The 17,686-nt window shown below is 46.1% G+C and overlaps 1 protein-coding gene across 2 annotated transcripts in view; it reads right to left on the reverse strand.

Moving 5' to 3' along the window:
* The window catches only part of ERI3 (ERI1 exoribonuclease family member 3), a 128,104-nt gene that overhangs the window by 59,296 nt on the left and 51,122 nt on the right, over positions 1 to 17,686 (reverse strand). For both annotated transcript variants that reach the window (XM_054286029.1, XM_054286030.1), the window contains exon 6: positions 16,746 to 16,818. In XM_054286029.1, the coding sequence (XP_054142004.1) occupies positions 16,746 to 16,818 (73 nt within the window). The remainder of the gene's footprint in view (positions 1 to 16,745; positions 16,819 to 17,686) is intronic.

The raw sequence follows: 17,686 nt of genomic DNA on the forward strand, positions 1-17,686 counted from the left end.
CATAAGCAGAACTATGTCATCTAAACTCCAAGCAAGGGGGTGCAGCAGCCACAGACTGCACACACGGGTGTTCAGAGACTCACAGAGGGAAAGAAAATACTGTACAATCTCATACCCACAGTCCTCTTCCAGAGCCTTGAAATTAGTAGGCAAATTTAACATGCAGAGAAACGACCGATTAATAACCCAGCATTGACTTAAGAAGACCCTGAATAATACATAGTGCTTGTACATGGAAGGGGAAGAAGTCAAGTCCTTCTGCCTGTCAAGTGTATCTGCCTCCCAAGCACCGACACCTGATGAGAAACCTCCCTGCCAGCCACACACAATTCTAAGCAGCTCTCCAGAAATGGCTTTTTTTAAGAGGAATGGCAAAACTTTGCACCAAGTTAGGCTGGCACTTGGACAAGTCCAAATATGGTGTTATTTTAAATGTAATTAGTACTGCCTGTTAATAAAGTCCCTTTACACCTGCCAAGCAGAGGATGCCGCTGAGCGTTTGGAGCCTTAACCACGAGGCTGCCCAAACCTCTCCTCCACCCTGTCTGCACTGCAATCCTCCCAGCAGCTCAGCCATGTCAAGAAAAAGTCAGATCCAAATAGACAAAAGACCGGCAGAAGCTCAGTTGCAGGTGCTGGGCTCCACCACACCATAATGACAGCAGATGAAGCTATGAACGGACTATTCCCTTCCACAGCTTGATTCCTGCTTCTGGTGTTTAATGCTGGTTTTGGTGTGAGCCACTTGAGCAGTGGCATCAGTATTCCTGTGTGGTGCTGTCTACTTTCCTAAATAATCATGGCTGGAGAAAAATTTGCTCCCTTTTTGAGAATATTCCAAACCAGATCTAGCAGGAAAATGGTGTTTATGTTGGCAACAGCCATTTTTGTGTAGGGACTACATATAAAATGCCCATTCTGAGAGGGGTGAAATGCTGCAGAGCACTAGGGATTTGTGTAGGTAGCATCAGGGAAATACTGTGTATCTCAAGTGCTTTAATTTTTGAGTTGGGGAGAAAACCTGAACGGCAGCTTGGGCAGAGGCTCCCAGCAACTGGTCATTCTGACTCTTGTGGCTGAGTGACCCTCCTGTGCAGCCAGCCCACAAGGATGCTGCATGGATTTAATGCCTGCAAAGCAATTTGAAAGTGAAAAGCCTCACAAACAAGCCTTGTGGCTGAAGTCCAGAGGCAAGAGAGATGAGACCTAATTTCTGTTTCAATCTCTGATATGGATTCACAAGAAAATCATCCAATTCCCCATGCCTCAGTATCCCCACAATAACATCTGTTGAGTGGTATGAGCCTGAATTCATTTATGTCCTTAAAGAGCTTTAACATCTACTACCTGAAGACCAAAGGACCATCACTACGCAAAACACGAGCTGTGTACAGCACAAGGTCAGAAGGCATTTTAAAAAGAAGTCACCCAGTGCAAAACACAATGGAAAAAAGTGAGCAGGAAACAAGATTTGCCTTCTTCAGATGTAAATGAGTGCCAGCTAGGAGCAGAGCTACAAAGACACCCATTTTAGCACCAAAAAGAGTTTCTACAAAGGGACCCAAGAAAAAAAAAGTGATAAACAGGCTCAGTTCTCAGAGTTTGATTTCCAGAGTAATAAGCACAGAAACTGAGCCCAAAGAAAAGATCTGTATTAGAATCCAAATCCAATCATTCTGATAATAAAGAAAAGACATCTGAACTGGTGCAGAACTATTTCCAGAGAGAAGTTTGTCTCCCCATCCCTTTAACATCCTGCAGTGGCTCAATGGAAAAATACTTAAGAAGTTGCAAGTTTGGTCATAATGTGTAAAAAGCCCCTGAAATGCGACATCATTTACTCTTCTGTGGTATTGCTCAGCAGAGCTAATAAATCTTGCATGAGCAGAGCTGATTCTAATTTTCTAATATGAAAAGGCATTTGGATTGAGAGAGAGGGGAAGATAAAAGTGATTGAATCTCCAATAGCCCAGCGTCAGTGACAAGAAACATCCTGCTATGGACCCCAAGGAAGAATGGCTCCCCCTCCTCCCTGAACCAGAGGCACACTCACCTGCTTGCACATCCAATTCTCCCTGCTTTCTGCTCGCCACGTCTCAGTCTCCCCTATTGACAGGACGTGGTTTTAAACACAGTTACACAAGTTATCATTTCTGCCTTTTGATCAATCTGAATTTTCAGGACAATTACCCTCTTAATCAATGATTGCTATCAGCAGCCCCTTGGATTCCTCAGCAAGGCAATCGTGCCGCCGGGGCAGACAGCGTGTGCATATGCAATGAAGCTGGGGGAGGCACAAGTCCATCTTCCCCTGACGTAGCCATCGCCTGAAAGGGTGGAGAACTGTGAAGGCCACTTCAAGGAACACCTGACGTAAAAAATAAGTGGAGGGAATGAAAAGGGACGTTGTGTGAGGTATCTGTGGCACAGCTGGGCTGGGGGGATCAGGGACCTGCTGAACGTAACACTGAGTTGAAAAATAAGCCAACTAACCCAAGAGATTTAACATCCACCGAAACCATATATTTAAGAGCTATCTACAGCCAGTACTAACCATTCCTAATGAGGCTAATAAAGTCAGTTTCCAATTAGAAACTGAAACACTAGAAGAAGGAAAGGCAGCTTTTAAAAACCTCTGAAGATGTGGGATTTGGATATGGGGCGTTCTTTATTTTTTTTTCCATCAGAAATTACTTAATATCACCAATATGCCCCTAGGATTTACACACACAAAGCAAGCCCCCCGCTGCTGTTCCCTGGCAGGGTATGTGCTTCAGTAATTGATGTTTGCACAGAACCTCAGCTCTTGGAGGATGCGGCTCCTTTGAGGCATCTCTCAGCACCACAGAAACATGGTCTCAGATATTTAGACAGCACAGGAAACCTCAAAGCAGCCAAAACCCAACTGCAGGGGCTGTGGGCTGGCTGGGGGATGAGGCTTGGTATCCCTGCTCTTGCAAGAGCACCATGAGGCCGCTGGCAGGTTCATGACACTTGGCTTGTGTTTCCAGACGAGGCAGGGCAAAGGAATGCGTGGCTCCCACCCGCACATCTCTCTGGGCTGCTCCCTGGACAACCTTAAGTGCTCCCCCATGGCATGGGACTCCTTAACACAGCATTCTGCCCAAAAAATACCTCAGCCAGACCTAGGCACCATTGTGTCTTCCTGAGCAGGTCAGCAGGTAGAGAGGCTGCATCTTTTCTCAGGTTTGGAAAGCATCCTGCACCTCTTATGTGCTGTGTCAGCAGGAGGGAGCTTTGGGACCTGGATGGCAGCAGGAAAACGCTGCTGGAAAGCAGCTGAGCTCCTGCAGAGGAAGGCATTGTGGTGGCTTCACCATTTTGACTACCAGATCAGGCTGGCAGAAAGCAACAGAGGCAGCGCCAGGTGAGGCTCGTGGGCCAGCTGCCTTTGCAGGCTGCTGGCTGGAGGAGCTCTCTGAAAGGCACAGTATTTCACTAGCTATTTTGCATGGAGAATTGCCGACCAAAGATATCCCCACTGTGTACTCCAGAGCAATAAAAATAAAAAAAAAAACCACAAGAAGAATTCTTTAGGCGGGTAATGGGCATTTTATTCCTTTTTATGACACTAAACATAGGCAGCTGGCATAATTACACCACAATAAAGGCATAATGTGCACCTAGCAGAACAAACTCATACTTTTGATAATTAGGCAGAGCAAACACAGTCTGGTATTCAGTCACATGGCTTTACTGTCTCCTGGATGTGTCAGAGCCCCTATCCCCACAGCACATCAGCCCCATTCTTACAAATGGATTTAGCTGGGCCCCATAGGGAAGGCTGAGCAAGGAATGTGTTGCTAGAACTCTCCTGCACCAAGAGGAATGACCATGCACCTCCACTGCTTAGAGCAGACAGTCCATGTGCAGCTCTTGGGAGGTTGCTGGAAACTGTGTGTGGCAGAGTTACCAAAAGAGGATCAGTCACCTCCTGATCAGCACAGACTGTCCCCACAGGGGAAGGGATGGTGCAGCAGAACCAGCTCCATACGGGAAAAACATGCATGGTACAATGGCAAAGGGAGACCCAAAACACAGGAGAGACTCAGAGCTGTTTCTGGGTTGGCAGCTCTGCCAAGACCAGCTCCTTCCTACCTGGAAGGGCTGAGCAGAGGTGTGGGGACACCCCTCCACTGCAGGGGCCAAATACAGCTGGTGCCAAAAGGCAACAGAATGACATGTCCCAGGGAGGCTGAAAGACCTTTACCTGCAGAAATAAAGGTCCAGTCTGGACCTGCTGGAGGCCAGCAATTAGCTCTTTGAAGGTTTTGTGCTACCCTGAGTCCTGGCAGACCTGCCTCCTCCAAAACACACAGTCAGGCAAGAAGTGCACTCCTCTGGCAGCTGCAGCATCCACACAGGACAGCTCTTCCCTGAGTGAGGAGCGCAGCCACAGCAGAGATCCCAAACAATCTCTCAAATATTAACAGCATCAATCAGGGCTGGGCTGACAGAGGTTACCACACTGGAGAGCACAGAGAACAGGCTTTCCTGAAATTGGCACAAACCCATACAATAAATATCTACAGTTTGTTTAAAAACACATCTGCAGGATGCACACAGGAGGAGCACTGGGAGAACAGTACACAGGCATTTCATCTCCACACCACTAAAACCATCAGGGATGTCAACCAATGCTTGGAGGAGGGACAACAGCTCAACAACACTCCATCCTGCATGGCTTAATGTAGGTCATTTGCTTTAAGGTATTTTGAGTGCAGTGTTGAAATGCCAGTGTCCTGGCTCAAAGAAAGGTGAGGTGGATGGAGCTGATCCATCAGCCATGAGTGGGACCTACAATTTCAGCTGTGGAAAACATCAAACAACATGATTATGAGCTTTTGCAACATAACATTGAACACAAGGAAGGAAAGGTGCATGTTTGTCAGTAAATAAAAGCATCTTGCCCCACCACACCTACTGACACCCAGAAGGGACTGCTGAGAGCTTGATGGGTACTGAGCAGGCTTGGGAATGGCCATTTGCTCAGGAGCTTTGATGCCCTATAAAGATGGCAGCAGCACTCATGTCAGATGGTCCTTGTCTGTAGGAAACAGTGCCTAGACAACTGGGAAAACCAGTCTGGGCTCATGCTTCAGAGTGATGAGAATTGCCCTCCCCAGCAGGCTACAAAATAAGAGAAATTTATGCCCAGACAAGGGCAAAAGATGGATTGTTTTCTAAACAAAAGCAGATCATATCTGTAGACTTTTCAGCCAGTTCTTAGAAAAGCCACTTTGATAGATTCAGTCCTTGGGCTGCAGGCAGAGCTCAAGCACGGAAACCTGCAAGTGGAAAGAGCAAAAGCCAGGATGAAGCCAGAAGTGCTATGCCAGCATGGGGGAAGGGTGACAGGAGACTTTTAATCCTAACTCTGAAATCAACTTCCTTAGTAGCCTTGGGGTTCTGAGGGATTTAATTAATTAATTTAATGAGTGTGAAGTACTGCAAGTTATTAATATACAAATTCCACTACTGTATCTCCCATCTCACTGCTCACCATCTCTGGCTGCTTTATACTGAGCCCACAAGAAGCCAAAGGCAAGCCCTGGTATGCTTCTGTGCAATGGGGCAGAGGCTGCACACCCACACCTTACCAGCCAAGACACCAGTAGCAAAGTCCCAACCCTTTCAGTAGGACAGTGCATCACACATGGCACAGGGCACCAAAAGCATCTCATAAAAAAAAAAAAAAAAAAAAAAAAAAAAAAAAAAAAGAAAAGAAAAAAAGAAAAAAAGAAAAAAAAAAAAAAGAAATTCTGTTCTTCTCACTTACATGTAAGCCAATGGCTACCATAAACCAGCCTGCTGTTGCTAGTGGTGATGGCAGCAGCCACTCTCCCTTTTGTAGCTATGCTGGCTTGGTAGGACAGTGAGGAACAAACCAGGTAGTGTTTTAATTCCCAAGACCAGAAGATCTGATAGCCCATCATGCCTTCCTGGAGAACTGCAAAACCCTATTTTCATGCTCCTACATGGAGCTCCTGTCTTTCAAATAAATGCTGAGAAAACCAGCTCTTTTCTCAGCCACTGGGCAGCTGTGCTGGTACTCAAGTAAAGCTCCAGATGAAGGGCTGGGATGCAGGGATGCTCTGTCCCTTGCCTTTCCCATGGGACTCTAGGAAAGGCCATTTTTCACACATTTGTGCCTTCAACTCCCAGCTCCTTCCTCAACCTGCAAGCAGCAGCCAGACCTGAGGAACAAGGGTCTGAGCAGTATGTTTAACCTCAGCAGCAGCAGACACACACAGCCAGATGGAAACCAGGAGGCTCCTCGGTACAGGGGACAGATGTTCAAATCCCCAGCATGGGGAATGCAGGCACAGTGAGGTGCAGCCGAGCAATATGGCACTCAGCAGGAAGAGCAGCACACAAGGTCTGAGCAGCTGCCTTTCTGCCTTTTGCCTGCAGCTAAAACAATGTGCATAGAAAGAATCACAAATGCCAACCTGCCTCCAACCACTTGCATAGACAAGGATGGTTTCGCTAAAGTGACCATGGCGGTGTGCTCAGCAAACCACTGCTCAGAATTTCACTTAAAAGGCAAATTTTTTGCCCCACTTAAAAAAAGCTCAAAGGCAAAAAAAAAAGCTCAAATTCTCCTCTCTGCTTCGTCCAGTAGCTGCAGGCTACACGGGGCCAAGGAACATAAGTGTGCTCCTCAGTTTCTCTTGAATCAATACCTTCCGACCTTACCTGAGAGCCCTCTGTATCCCATGTGGCTACAGGAGGCCCTGGTTCTTACTTGAAGCCCAAAGGCACTGCCAAATAATAAAGTCTGCCTTGGGACTTTCCCTGTTCAAACATCTGGGACTTGGGCAGACAGCATCAGGAGGGGAGTGGAGACTGTATATGGCACCCAAGGGAAATACCCCCTCTTTCCCTGCTCACTTACTCTTGAGTTTCAGTGATGTGTCCCAAAGAATGCAGACAGCCCATGTCCCAATGCAAGGGCAAAGGAAATAGTGTCATAGCACACAGGGCAAGCAGGAGGGGAGAAGTGATGACTGACTGTCTGCTTCAAGGCAGGACCAGCTCTACCCACACCATCCTCACCACATTCTTCTGAAGTCACAAGAGCTAGAGGTCCCATATTCCTGCTCTTATCCACTGCTTACTGATATTCCTGCAGCAGGTGAGGGTGTGATTGAGAGCCATACACCAAAACCAGTCAGAAATTGAGAACTTTCATTCCTCAAAAACAATTTCTGCTTAGTCTTCTCTAGGCTTAATATCTCAGATCACAGAAGCAATTAGGTTGGAAAAGACCTCTAAGATCATGGAGTCTAACCTATGACCTAACACCACCTTGTCAACCAGACATGGCAGAGTGCACATCCAGTCTTTCCTCAAACACCTCCAGGGATGGCGACCCCACCACCTCCCTGGGCAGCCCATTCCAGTATCTGATCACCCTTTCTGTGAATAAATTCTTCCTAACGTTCAACTTAAATGTCCCTGGCGCAGCTGGAGGCTTTGTCCTCTAAATCCCTCATTCTTCCTCTGGAGGCCATGTCTTCCAGTACTCTGACCCTTCTGTTCCTCTCTGGGTTTTTCCACCTGTGGCAGGTCCTCCCTGAATGCAGTATGTGAAACTCTTTTGTTCCAAAGGCCAAGACCAGGCTGCAAACCACCCTGCTTAGGAAAAGAGGTGAACTTTAACGTGCATCTAGCACATTTTATAATGCATTAGCTATGAGAAGGACAGAAGGATGGAAGGAAGTTTCAGGAAGAGCTTGTTGTTAATAGGACCAAAATACTAAGACATCCCCTTTACCCTGGAGTAGATCTAAGTAGCTTCCATATAACTTACATGAACCCTCAGGGGATCACATCTTTCCTGTCTCTTTGTACAGACACAAGTTCCACACAAAATTGATCCTGTGTTTTGATGATGTAATTTAGAAAAAGCCACAAAACCAAAAACCAAAGGAGAGGGAAACACAAAATCATTTGATTTAGGCAAAAATGGATACTCTATTTCTGCCCTCCTGAGATGGGCATGTATGTTATCGTTCAAGTAATCCAAAACCAGTGAAGCCTCCAGGCTGCATCTAGAGCCCCTCTCAGCTGTAGCAAGACCAGCTCCTGAGACTGCAAGGAAAGGAAATGAAATGTGAGGCTGGGATCATTACTTTGAAACTATAAGCTCATGCCACTGAGCCAAAGCCTGTTATATCGACATGGGTTTGTGTCACCCAGCAGCAGACATCATTCTCCATCTCTGCCTGCTCAGTTCTCCTCCTCCCAGGACAGCTGGCAGCATGGCCATCCACAATGCTCTGCAAAGTCTAGCTACAGAAAGCTCCCAACACCTTGCCCAGCACGTTAAGTTACAGGACTGAGCTACTTCCATCACGTTTGGAAGCTGCTGGCAAAGCACAAAGTGTAGAGGAGTAAATAGTAAAAACCTTAAGCTCCCTTCCCTGGGAGCCCAGAGGGAGGTGTTGTTTAAAGCCTCCAACGTTTAAGAGTCACTGAATTTGTACCTCTGCTGTCACAGAAGTTACTTCTACTCTGCGTCTCCAGTCACCAGCCTCGGCAGCAACTCTGAGGGAGGGGGACAGCCTTGCCTGGCAGTGAGTCCCAGGCTGAGAATGTCGGCAGCAGAGCCCTGAACAACAACTACTGTCCATGTGGCCCACATGCTGTGCCTGTGCTTTCTTTGTTTTATGTGAAAGAGGATGTCAAAATCAACCCTGATGATTACTCCAGATTATGTGAGCACCCTACCTTAGCATGTATTGCCCAACCCCTTGGTCCATTTGGTTAAAATTTGTAGGGAAACCAAGACATCAACCCATGCTGTACATTCTTCTAAGGAATCCAGGAAGACAAAATGAAAAGACTGCCAAGAACTTCCAGAATTGCCTGCCTATTGGTTTTCCTTCGAAGTACGTTTTTGCTCAGCACTCTTATTAAGTAAGAAAGGAAGGACAGGTTGCTCTGCAGAAGGACAGAAAGGGCTGCTCCTTTAAGGCCTCTCCTGGATGCCCTTTCCTGTTGAGATGACTATCCTCAACTCCCTCCTCATCTCCCTCCCTTTGATTTAAGAGTTCCTCTCCTGGCCCTGACAGTAAGGTATTTCTGTCCCACAGATTATAACTCACTCTGGGCTATTATTCAACTCCCAAGCCCTGGCCCTGCTGCATTTAGTCCAAACATAATATCCTTCATGCATATATTATCTGTCTCCCTATTATCTGGAATCATTTCGGAATTAAATTTCAGTCCCGCAATATTGGCTTGAAGAGCGGCTCGCTTTATGGGCTAGTCAAAGGTTAGAATACCAATCAAAATAACACTGCCGATGCAGAGAGACATTTTAATATTCCAAAACCCGGTAATTGTAAAAGGACATAATATTTTTTCCCTGATTACCCCAAAGGCAACACATGTTAACAAGGCGAGGGAGAGAGTGAAAGAAATTTCAGAGTTCAGACAGCTGCATGACAGATTTAAAGGAGAAGTCGTGGATGGCTGCTGTGCTCCAGCCCCGGAGCAGGAGGGCTCCTCTGACCGTGCCAGAGGTGCTGCATTCCCCAGGATGCTTCCCCCTGCCTTCCCAGCCTTGTGTTGTTTGTGCTGTCTGTGCTCACCAAGCCAGGAGCCCTCGAGAGTGCTCTCACTGCCAGGAACAGAGCGGCCAGAGCTGTGTGAGACGGACGGGCAAAGATCATCACGACAGAAGAAACAACCATGATTGGCTGGCCTGACCTGCACAGGCCACAGCACTGCCCCAAATTCCTGTCTGAACCACAGCTGGTGTTTTTAGGAAAAAAGCTTTTCCTCCTGAGCTGGATTATCCACCACAGCCTTTGGTAAGTTGTTCCAAAGGTTAATTACCCCACACTTAAAGATCTACACCTGAATTACCTTGCTTTGGCTTCCAGGAACAATAACTGCTTATGCTTTTGTCTGCTTCCATGAAGGAACCTCTTGTCACATCTCCCTTTAGATATTTGGCAACTACAGCCCTTACCCTTCTCTGGTACCCTAAATGGCTCCCAGGGTTGTTACTGCATGGCGAGTGCTCCTCAGGTCTTGCAGTTCTCGTCCAGTCTTCAAGTTTCTAGAATTCTTTGTGATGCAGATGGGATCCCAACATCCCACTGGTCAAATCAAACCCAAAGAAAGAAATGATCCAGCCCCTTTGCTCCTCCTCACCATTGCCTGTTTATAAATCCAACAGCAGCCACTTTCTAGATGCAGTATCTGCACATGTTATCAAAAATAATTTTTATGTTTTCTTTCAGGGCATTGACAAAAGTGTTAAATACAAGAGGTCTGAGAAATAGATCCCTGTGGGACACCACTAGGAAGACATGCACTCCACGATGATTATCCATTTACAATTAAATGCTAGGAGCTGTCAGTTTGCTCTTTCTTAATCAATGTAATGTGTGCCATGTTGATTTTGTATCACTCTTGTTTCTTAATCAAAATGTCATAAGGTACCAAGTCAAATGCCTTCTAGAAGTATATTACATTGACATGGTTACCTTTATCAACCAAACATGTATTCTCATAAAAAAAATATCAAGTTAGTTTGAAAAAGATCTAGTTTCCATAAATCCACATTGATTGGCATTATATTACCCTCTTTTCATTCTTTATTAATCAACTATGATATCTGGCTTTTCATTACTTTGCCCAGAATTAATGTCAAGATGATAGGGCTATAATTACTTCATCGGTCATCCCATTTGCCCTTCTAAATTACTGGTACAACATTAGCTTTCTTCCAGTCCTCTAGAACTTCCCCCATGTTCAAAGACTTATTAATAGTCCAGGGCATCTCAGCCAGCTCTTTAAAACTCCTGTAACCAGCTATGCAAAATGCCAACCAATTCACCACTTGGCTTTTATCAGAAAATTGTGTTGTAACAGCAAACCTCTTGCTCAGCAATATGGAAACCTCTGCCTTTCTGTAAATACAGAGCAAAGTATTTATTAAACACAGTCATTTTGCTGTTATAAGCAATTCCTTCCATTTCCTTCCAACTGTGAACCAGTGCCATTCCACAGACACTTTCCCCATCTCTCTGAAAGAGAAATCCTTACTTCCCTAGCTCTGGAGTCACACTTCTTCTTGTGTTTCCTTTCGCAACCTCTCCCATTTCTGCCCTCTAAGACTTTCCAAAGCCAAGAGCTTCACTGATGGGGCGAAGAACCAAGCAAGCCCAGATGCCACTGAAGGTTTGACAGGGTGTCAGAACAGGCACCCACGCTACAAACCAGCAAACCCTGGGCCCTGTTCTTCACAGTTAGGAGGCAACATTTATTCATGTGCTTGATGCTGTGGTCATGAAGCACTTTGCCTGAGGAGTCCCCCTCTGGCATTTCTAACCATACCAGGCATTTTATATTCTCTGCAGCCAGTAACTCAATAAACAGGAAATTGATAACAATCACTCTAAGTCCTCAAGAAGTTAGACCCCACAAAAACAACTTCCAAATATATGGGTTAACACATAAACCATTTCTCACCCATTTCAATGATCTTCATCTATAGCACTCAAGACACTTCAGCACCAAGTGCCTGAGAAGTACTCACAGCCCTTCCTCCCACCCCAAAGGCAGAAGGAATTGTTAATTCAGAGGAGAGACAGAAAGCTGTTAGCAAATCTTTGTTTGTTCAAGATGTGTTTATTTCTAGTAGCCAAATATTAACAAAAACATCCTATTACATGCTTCCTCTGACAGATTTCACAATGCAAGTAGGTGACCTTAAAATATTTGTGGATGTGTATTAACAGTTCATTTCCAAACAGGAATATCTGCAGATCAGTAAAGGCCGGCCCTGGAAAAGGCCAGCTCTGTGCACAGCCACAGCACCCAGCATGGTCACACTGTGCTCCCCAAGGCTCTGTCAAGCTCTGTTTCCTCATGCCCAGAGAGGGAAAGTTACATTCCTTCAGACACATCATTCAACTCTTACCTTTCATAGAAACTCCCCTGAATTTCAGGAGGATGTCAAACTAAGACCAGTCTTCTCTCACTCCTAAAGCAGCCACTATTACTGTATCTAAAGACATGCTGTACCCTCTGGACAGAAATCAAAGATGGTCAAAGATGCCAGGACAGCTGTGTGGAGAAAGGGACAGCTCTGTGATGGGTATGAAGATTGTCTTCTTTAACAAAAAATAAAATAAATATAATTTGAGAAACAAGGAATAAAGCAAACCCTTAGTGGATACATAAACCGCTCCTCTTATCTTTTAACTGCAAAACATCCAGAGAATAAATGGCAGACCAGGAAAGATAGTGCATACATGTTAAGAATTCCACAAGCCAGTTCTAGAGTCACAGAGCCCACAAGTGCCTTTGTGCAAGCCCTCCAACAAGTTTTGCTGTACTGAAAAAGACAATTGAGCAAGAATATGATTGAGGTCTCAAATCAAGAGTAACACCATGAAGAAGAACTAGAAACACATGTTTTTTCACACAATGCAAGACCTAGGTCAAAGAAAATAATCTGACAATAGGTTTAAAAGAAACAAAGGGACCTGCATCTTCACACAATGTATGAGTAAACAGAGTATAATTGATGCATAATTAAATAGCAAAAGTCATTGCCACAGGATGCTGTAGAAACTGAGAGCATGATCAGATTCAGAAAAGGGTGTACAAGTTTCTGGTAGACAAACTTTGCTAGATACAGTGGTCCAGGGACAGCTCTCAGTTCTTGAGGAGACAATTGCTGGGAATCAGAGAAAGCTGACTCAAGCCATGCTCTCCCTTTTACATCTTTGAGCATCAGCTACTGGCCTCTGGCATAAAGATCATCTAGGTTACATATCTGGTCTGGCCATTTTGATACCCTCATCATCTTTCTAACATCCTTCTTGCACAAGCTCATTGTAAGAAAATCTATCTTCACCTCTCTTCTTCCACCTCCTCCCTCCTTTAAACCACTCTCCCTTCAGTGATGTGCTCCCAGACCAATGGTGCTCCTATAACTCCTACTGCCTGCTGGGTTTCCCACTCCCAGGCTCTTGGACACCCTGTGACTGCAGGCACTGTGTCCTCAGCCAAGCACAGCACTGGTTCCACCCCAGGGGTGAGGATTCATCATGGGACCAACCATGCTGCTAACTCTAGTGGGACCTGGAAAACAAACCACAGAGGCTCCTGAAAGTGCAGAGGGAGCACAAAAGAGAGTTGATCCTTATGTTAGAATAAGCAGCAATGGGTTTACCCAGGCTACCTGAGGATACTCTTGGGGCAGCACCTTGGTTGTAGCCTGCTAGCTGCAGCAGTTTTCCTTTTTGCATAAATCTTGACCCATGGCCTCCTGCTATCTGCACACGTTACTCCACTGGTGCCCCTCTCCCCTGACATGAAGCCCTCTCTGTTATTTCCACCCTGAGCATCCAGCTCCAGTGATGCAGCTCAGGTTCTGCACCTCAATCCTAACCCACGGGGCCTCTGCAGATCAACATGACAGGTCCCTAAGGAGAACTGGCAGATGGGATGGTAGTTCTCTATTGAGATGGTTTAGGGGGATATCTGAAATGTTGCAGCATTCCAAGAAAGCCTCCTCTGCTTTCTGCTCCCCTCCCACAAGCTGAGCTAATCGAAGTGAAGAACATGATAAACTCTGTGCCCCGAGTCAGCTCTACACTGACAGTTCACCAGAGATACGAGATCGCTCAGTGACATTAAAAATGTCAGCAAACACCGACCAGGCTTGACAGAAGGGATGCATTAGCAGGCTGGGGGGGCACAGGGCAAGGTAAAACTTCAGCAAATGTGGTCAAGTGCACAGGCAGCTTTTCTCCCCCCATCTCCTCCACAGAAGGCTTTTTTACAGATCCCAAGGCACTGTGGCCAGCACTGCAGCAGTCAGATGTGGAGCTCACCACCACCTGAATGGCCAGATCAATCCAACGACGTTTGCCTGAGGCAAAGTAATCATGACAGCTACTGGGGGCAACTCCTGTCTCCAGCTTGCCCAAGAGGCAGGTCTTGGAAACTGTGAAAGCTGCCTGCAGGCACGAAGTTCTCACTTCAACTGCTCCTGCAGCACAGCAGTGGAAAGGGACGTTTATTGGCAAATGAACTTTCAGAAAGACTCTCTCACCACTGCAGGAAGAAGAGCTCCTGAGCTCTGGAGCATCCCATGCTCTGGCAGAGGGAGTCCAGACAAGGACTGTTTTTTAAAATGATACAAAACAAGAAACAAAGAGGACTGGAAGCTGGTGTGTGTGCCTTGGCAGAGGAATCTGGAACCTATTTTGTTGCTACTGCAATACACACAGGTACACAAACTTGTCTATGTGTAACCCTACTTCAGCATAGCCTGGTAGTTGCAGCAGGAGCTCCCTAATTCAGACAGGTCCTCTTGTTATCACTGCTCATAAGCAAAGACTCAAAGAAGATCCAGCAGGTGCAGGTGGGGCCATCCTTCAGGAACTGCTCTCTGTCATATGTGCCTGTTTTCTTGAGATCTGAAACATTCACGTCTCTGCATTATCTGTGACCTAGAAATCATCAGTTTCACACTGCAAGTCCCACCCACCTTCCAACACCTTCACTTACTTCATGGATCAGGTCAGAGGCATATTCAGCCTAGGAGGTATTTCTAGGTCAGGAATATGCCAGAAGGAGGGGGAAAGGGCCACCTGAGCTATGCAGGGGTGAATGGAAGGGCTAGTTACCTGTCCACTCCTGTCTCACACTGGGACACATTCAATAGAGACTGAGTCTCCACTGGGTCCATCTGATTCAACAGCATTAGTTACCTAGGCAGGCAATTCTCTCTTGTGAAAACACACAGGCAGTTGCCTCACAAGCACCTGAAAGTAGTGCATGGCACAGAAGGATCATCACCCCAGGTTAAGTCCTAGGAGAAGCAGTTCTTAGCCACAAGACAGGAGAGGCCTCTGGTCTTCTCTGCAACATGGGTCACTTCCCAGAGGGACACAGGGTCCCTGGAACCATTCTGTGTTCAGAGGGTGTCAGGTATTACAGTGTCAGAAAAACTTCATTGTTTTTAAGGGACTAGAGGCCTGGAAGAAGATCAACATCTCTCTCTCACATCCCCTTTCCTGCACAATCTGAAGGAGGTTGAAGCTTTACTTTCCAAGTAACACATCTGCAGAGGAGGACAACCCAACCCACGTGCCCCCATCCTACATGCTCAGGGAGCTGGATAGAGGAACATTTCACTGTAACAACTTCCCTCCTGCTCCTGCCTTTAGCTCTGTGCTTGGGACTTCATGGATGCTTAGCAGCCCTCAGTTTAGTATCACAGTATTTGTTGACATGCAGTACATGAATGCTCACCTTGAATAAGAGACACTTGCCTGGACATCTACATAATGAGGAATCCCAGCTCCTAACACACGAAATCCAGAAGCCTTGAACTATGGGAAAGTGCCATAAGTCATTCATCCCAAGGCCCAGAGGAGGAGCATGGCTGGATCAACCTACTTCTTAGCAAACATCACAGTAGACAGGGATTTTTTTTTTTAGTATTATTATTCTGCAGCCATCAACCTGCTGGTTATATAGCTGCTATCCATTCACCGGAAGTTTAGTGAACTTCAAATGGCGATCATTAATGGTCACTGAACTGCAGAATGCCCCAATGTGCTTTCAGATTTCATTTACCAAGGACCAGCAATCAGCCAAAAGATTTGCTCTGACAGCAGGGAAATACAAGACCCTTTGACAAGTTCAGCCAGGAATGTGCTGCCAGCATCCCTTGTTAAGTTCATGTTCTACCCTATTTGACGGAACAGATCATGCAAATTGTCCTTCTGCGGCCGCTCAGCCTGTCACTCACGCTTCCATTTAAAACAATAAATAAATAAAAGAACAAAAGAAAAGCCCGCAAGAACAATGAGCTGTTTATAAGAAAATTCCCTTACTGAGACCCTTAATTACCAGGAAAAGGCATAGAAACCCAAATAAAGCACTAAATTGGATGGGGGAAGGGAATCTTACTCATCTAAAGGTTTAACCAGGAGGGCCAACCCGATTTCTCTTGTGCACAGACTGCAGCCTCCTCCCTCACCCTGCTCCTGCTTGTAATCACACTTGTTCTTTCCTTCCCACTTCGGATTGTGACTTATGGCATCACCATGTTTTTCTGTGCAGATGAGCAGCTGTGCCAGGGGTCCCTGTGGATGCACAGCATGCTGCTCCTTAACCACCCAGTGAAGGCGTGCAGCAAAAGACAAGGCACCAGACAGTACTCAGTCCAAGGCATTTTGCTTAGCAAAGTGATCACTGATCTCTTAGGTGGATGTGCTGCTGAGACAGCTCCCTTTCCCCATGCCACAAAGAGAAATGCTGATTTTTATATTGGAGTATTTCCACATTTATTAACCGGAATTTCATCTGACGGGAGCCATGCTCCTAGGAGCCTTATATGGCTGCAAAACAAAACAAAGTCAGCAATACTGGTGACAACAGAACCTTCACTGAAAAGGGGTCTCACAGTGTCCCAATATTATGCAGACATTGCACTGTGCCTGCCACAATGGGATTCTCCCCAGCTGCAGAACACATCCCATCAAGTACAGTAAGACTCTATTAGAGGAGATACAATAGGGAGCTGGAGGACTCGCTCAGCCCAGCTTCTGAGAAAATAACTCATTTCAATGCAAAACAGCAGTAGTTATTAGACACCTCCTTAAAGAGGAAAAGTGAAGGACAAGGGAAGAAGGGAGACAGGGAGATAGGAACCATGGCAGTTTGCACAGAAGTACCTTTTTCAGATTAATCCACTGTTTGAAGTAATCAGCAACCGGCAGCCCTAAGTACTGGCATTGTCCTGGTAACCTGTAAGAGAGAAGAGAGAGCAAGTTTGATTTAATCAGTGCCTTGACAACACAAACTCTGTTTTCTTAAGCGCATTTTGTTCAGAGATGGAAAAGACTCTCAAGTCTGCTGCAACATCATGCTGCACATCAGAAACACTATAGCTCTTGGCAAAAAAAATCTCACGGGAGTACAGCTTGGCTTAAGACTTACATACATCCAGGCTGCTGAAACCTTTTAGACTAAACACTTTGAACAGTTGTGTACTGAGTAGCACTCAGCTCTTCTCCACAATGGCTAACACACAAACACAACTGGAGTATCCAGGCTCTCCTTGGCTAAGTAAACCCATCACAAATCCCTGCAAAACCATCCTGCTCTGCCAGCAGCTTACAGGGCAGACAGGACTGACAATTCACCTGTCATGCCCTGGTGCTTCTCCATTTGGCCTTTATGGTTAAAACATCAAAAGAGATATAAGGGAGGGAAGGAGACACCAAAGCATTCATTTTTCAGACAGCAATGCTGTAGTGCTAAGAAAGCAGAGGCTGTTTCCCAAGCAGGTGCTGGGAAGAAGAGAGCAGACACAACTCTTAGATACAAGGTGGTGCACACTGTCTCACTAGGGATGTGAGCACAGCAGCCAGAGTTGTGAGCACACATATTGATTCTCCCCCTTCCTACAGCAAGCTGACGGAATAGGGCTCAAAACAAAACAGTACCAGAAGGGGAGGTGGGTTGCCTGAAAGGACAGCAGCAGCTCAGGAAAGCTGCTTCTCCCACTCTGTGCCAATCCCAGTGTGTTTGCAGGACAGCGAGGATGAGCCCCTCAGCTGGGGAACGCTGAGTCGCAAACCGTGTGGCTCCAGCCAAGCTGTGCAGGGACATG

Source organism: Melozone crissalis, unplaced genomic scaffold, assembly GCF_028551555.1.
Source record: "Melozone crissalis strain CALT ecotype California unplaced genomic scaffold, PUWL_Pcris_2 ptg000045l_1, whole genome shotgun sequence".
Classification (NCBI taxonomy): domain Eukaryota; kingdom Metazoa; phylum Chordata; class Aves; order Passeriformes; family Passerellidae; genus Melozone; species Melozone crissalis.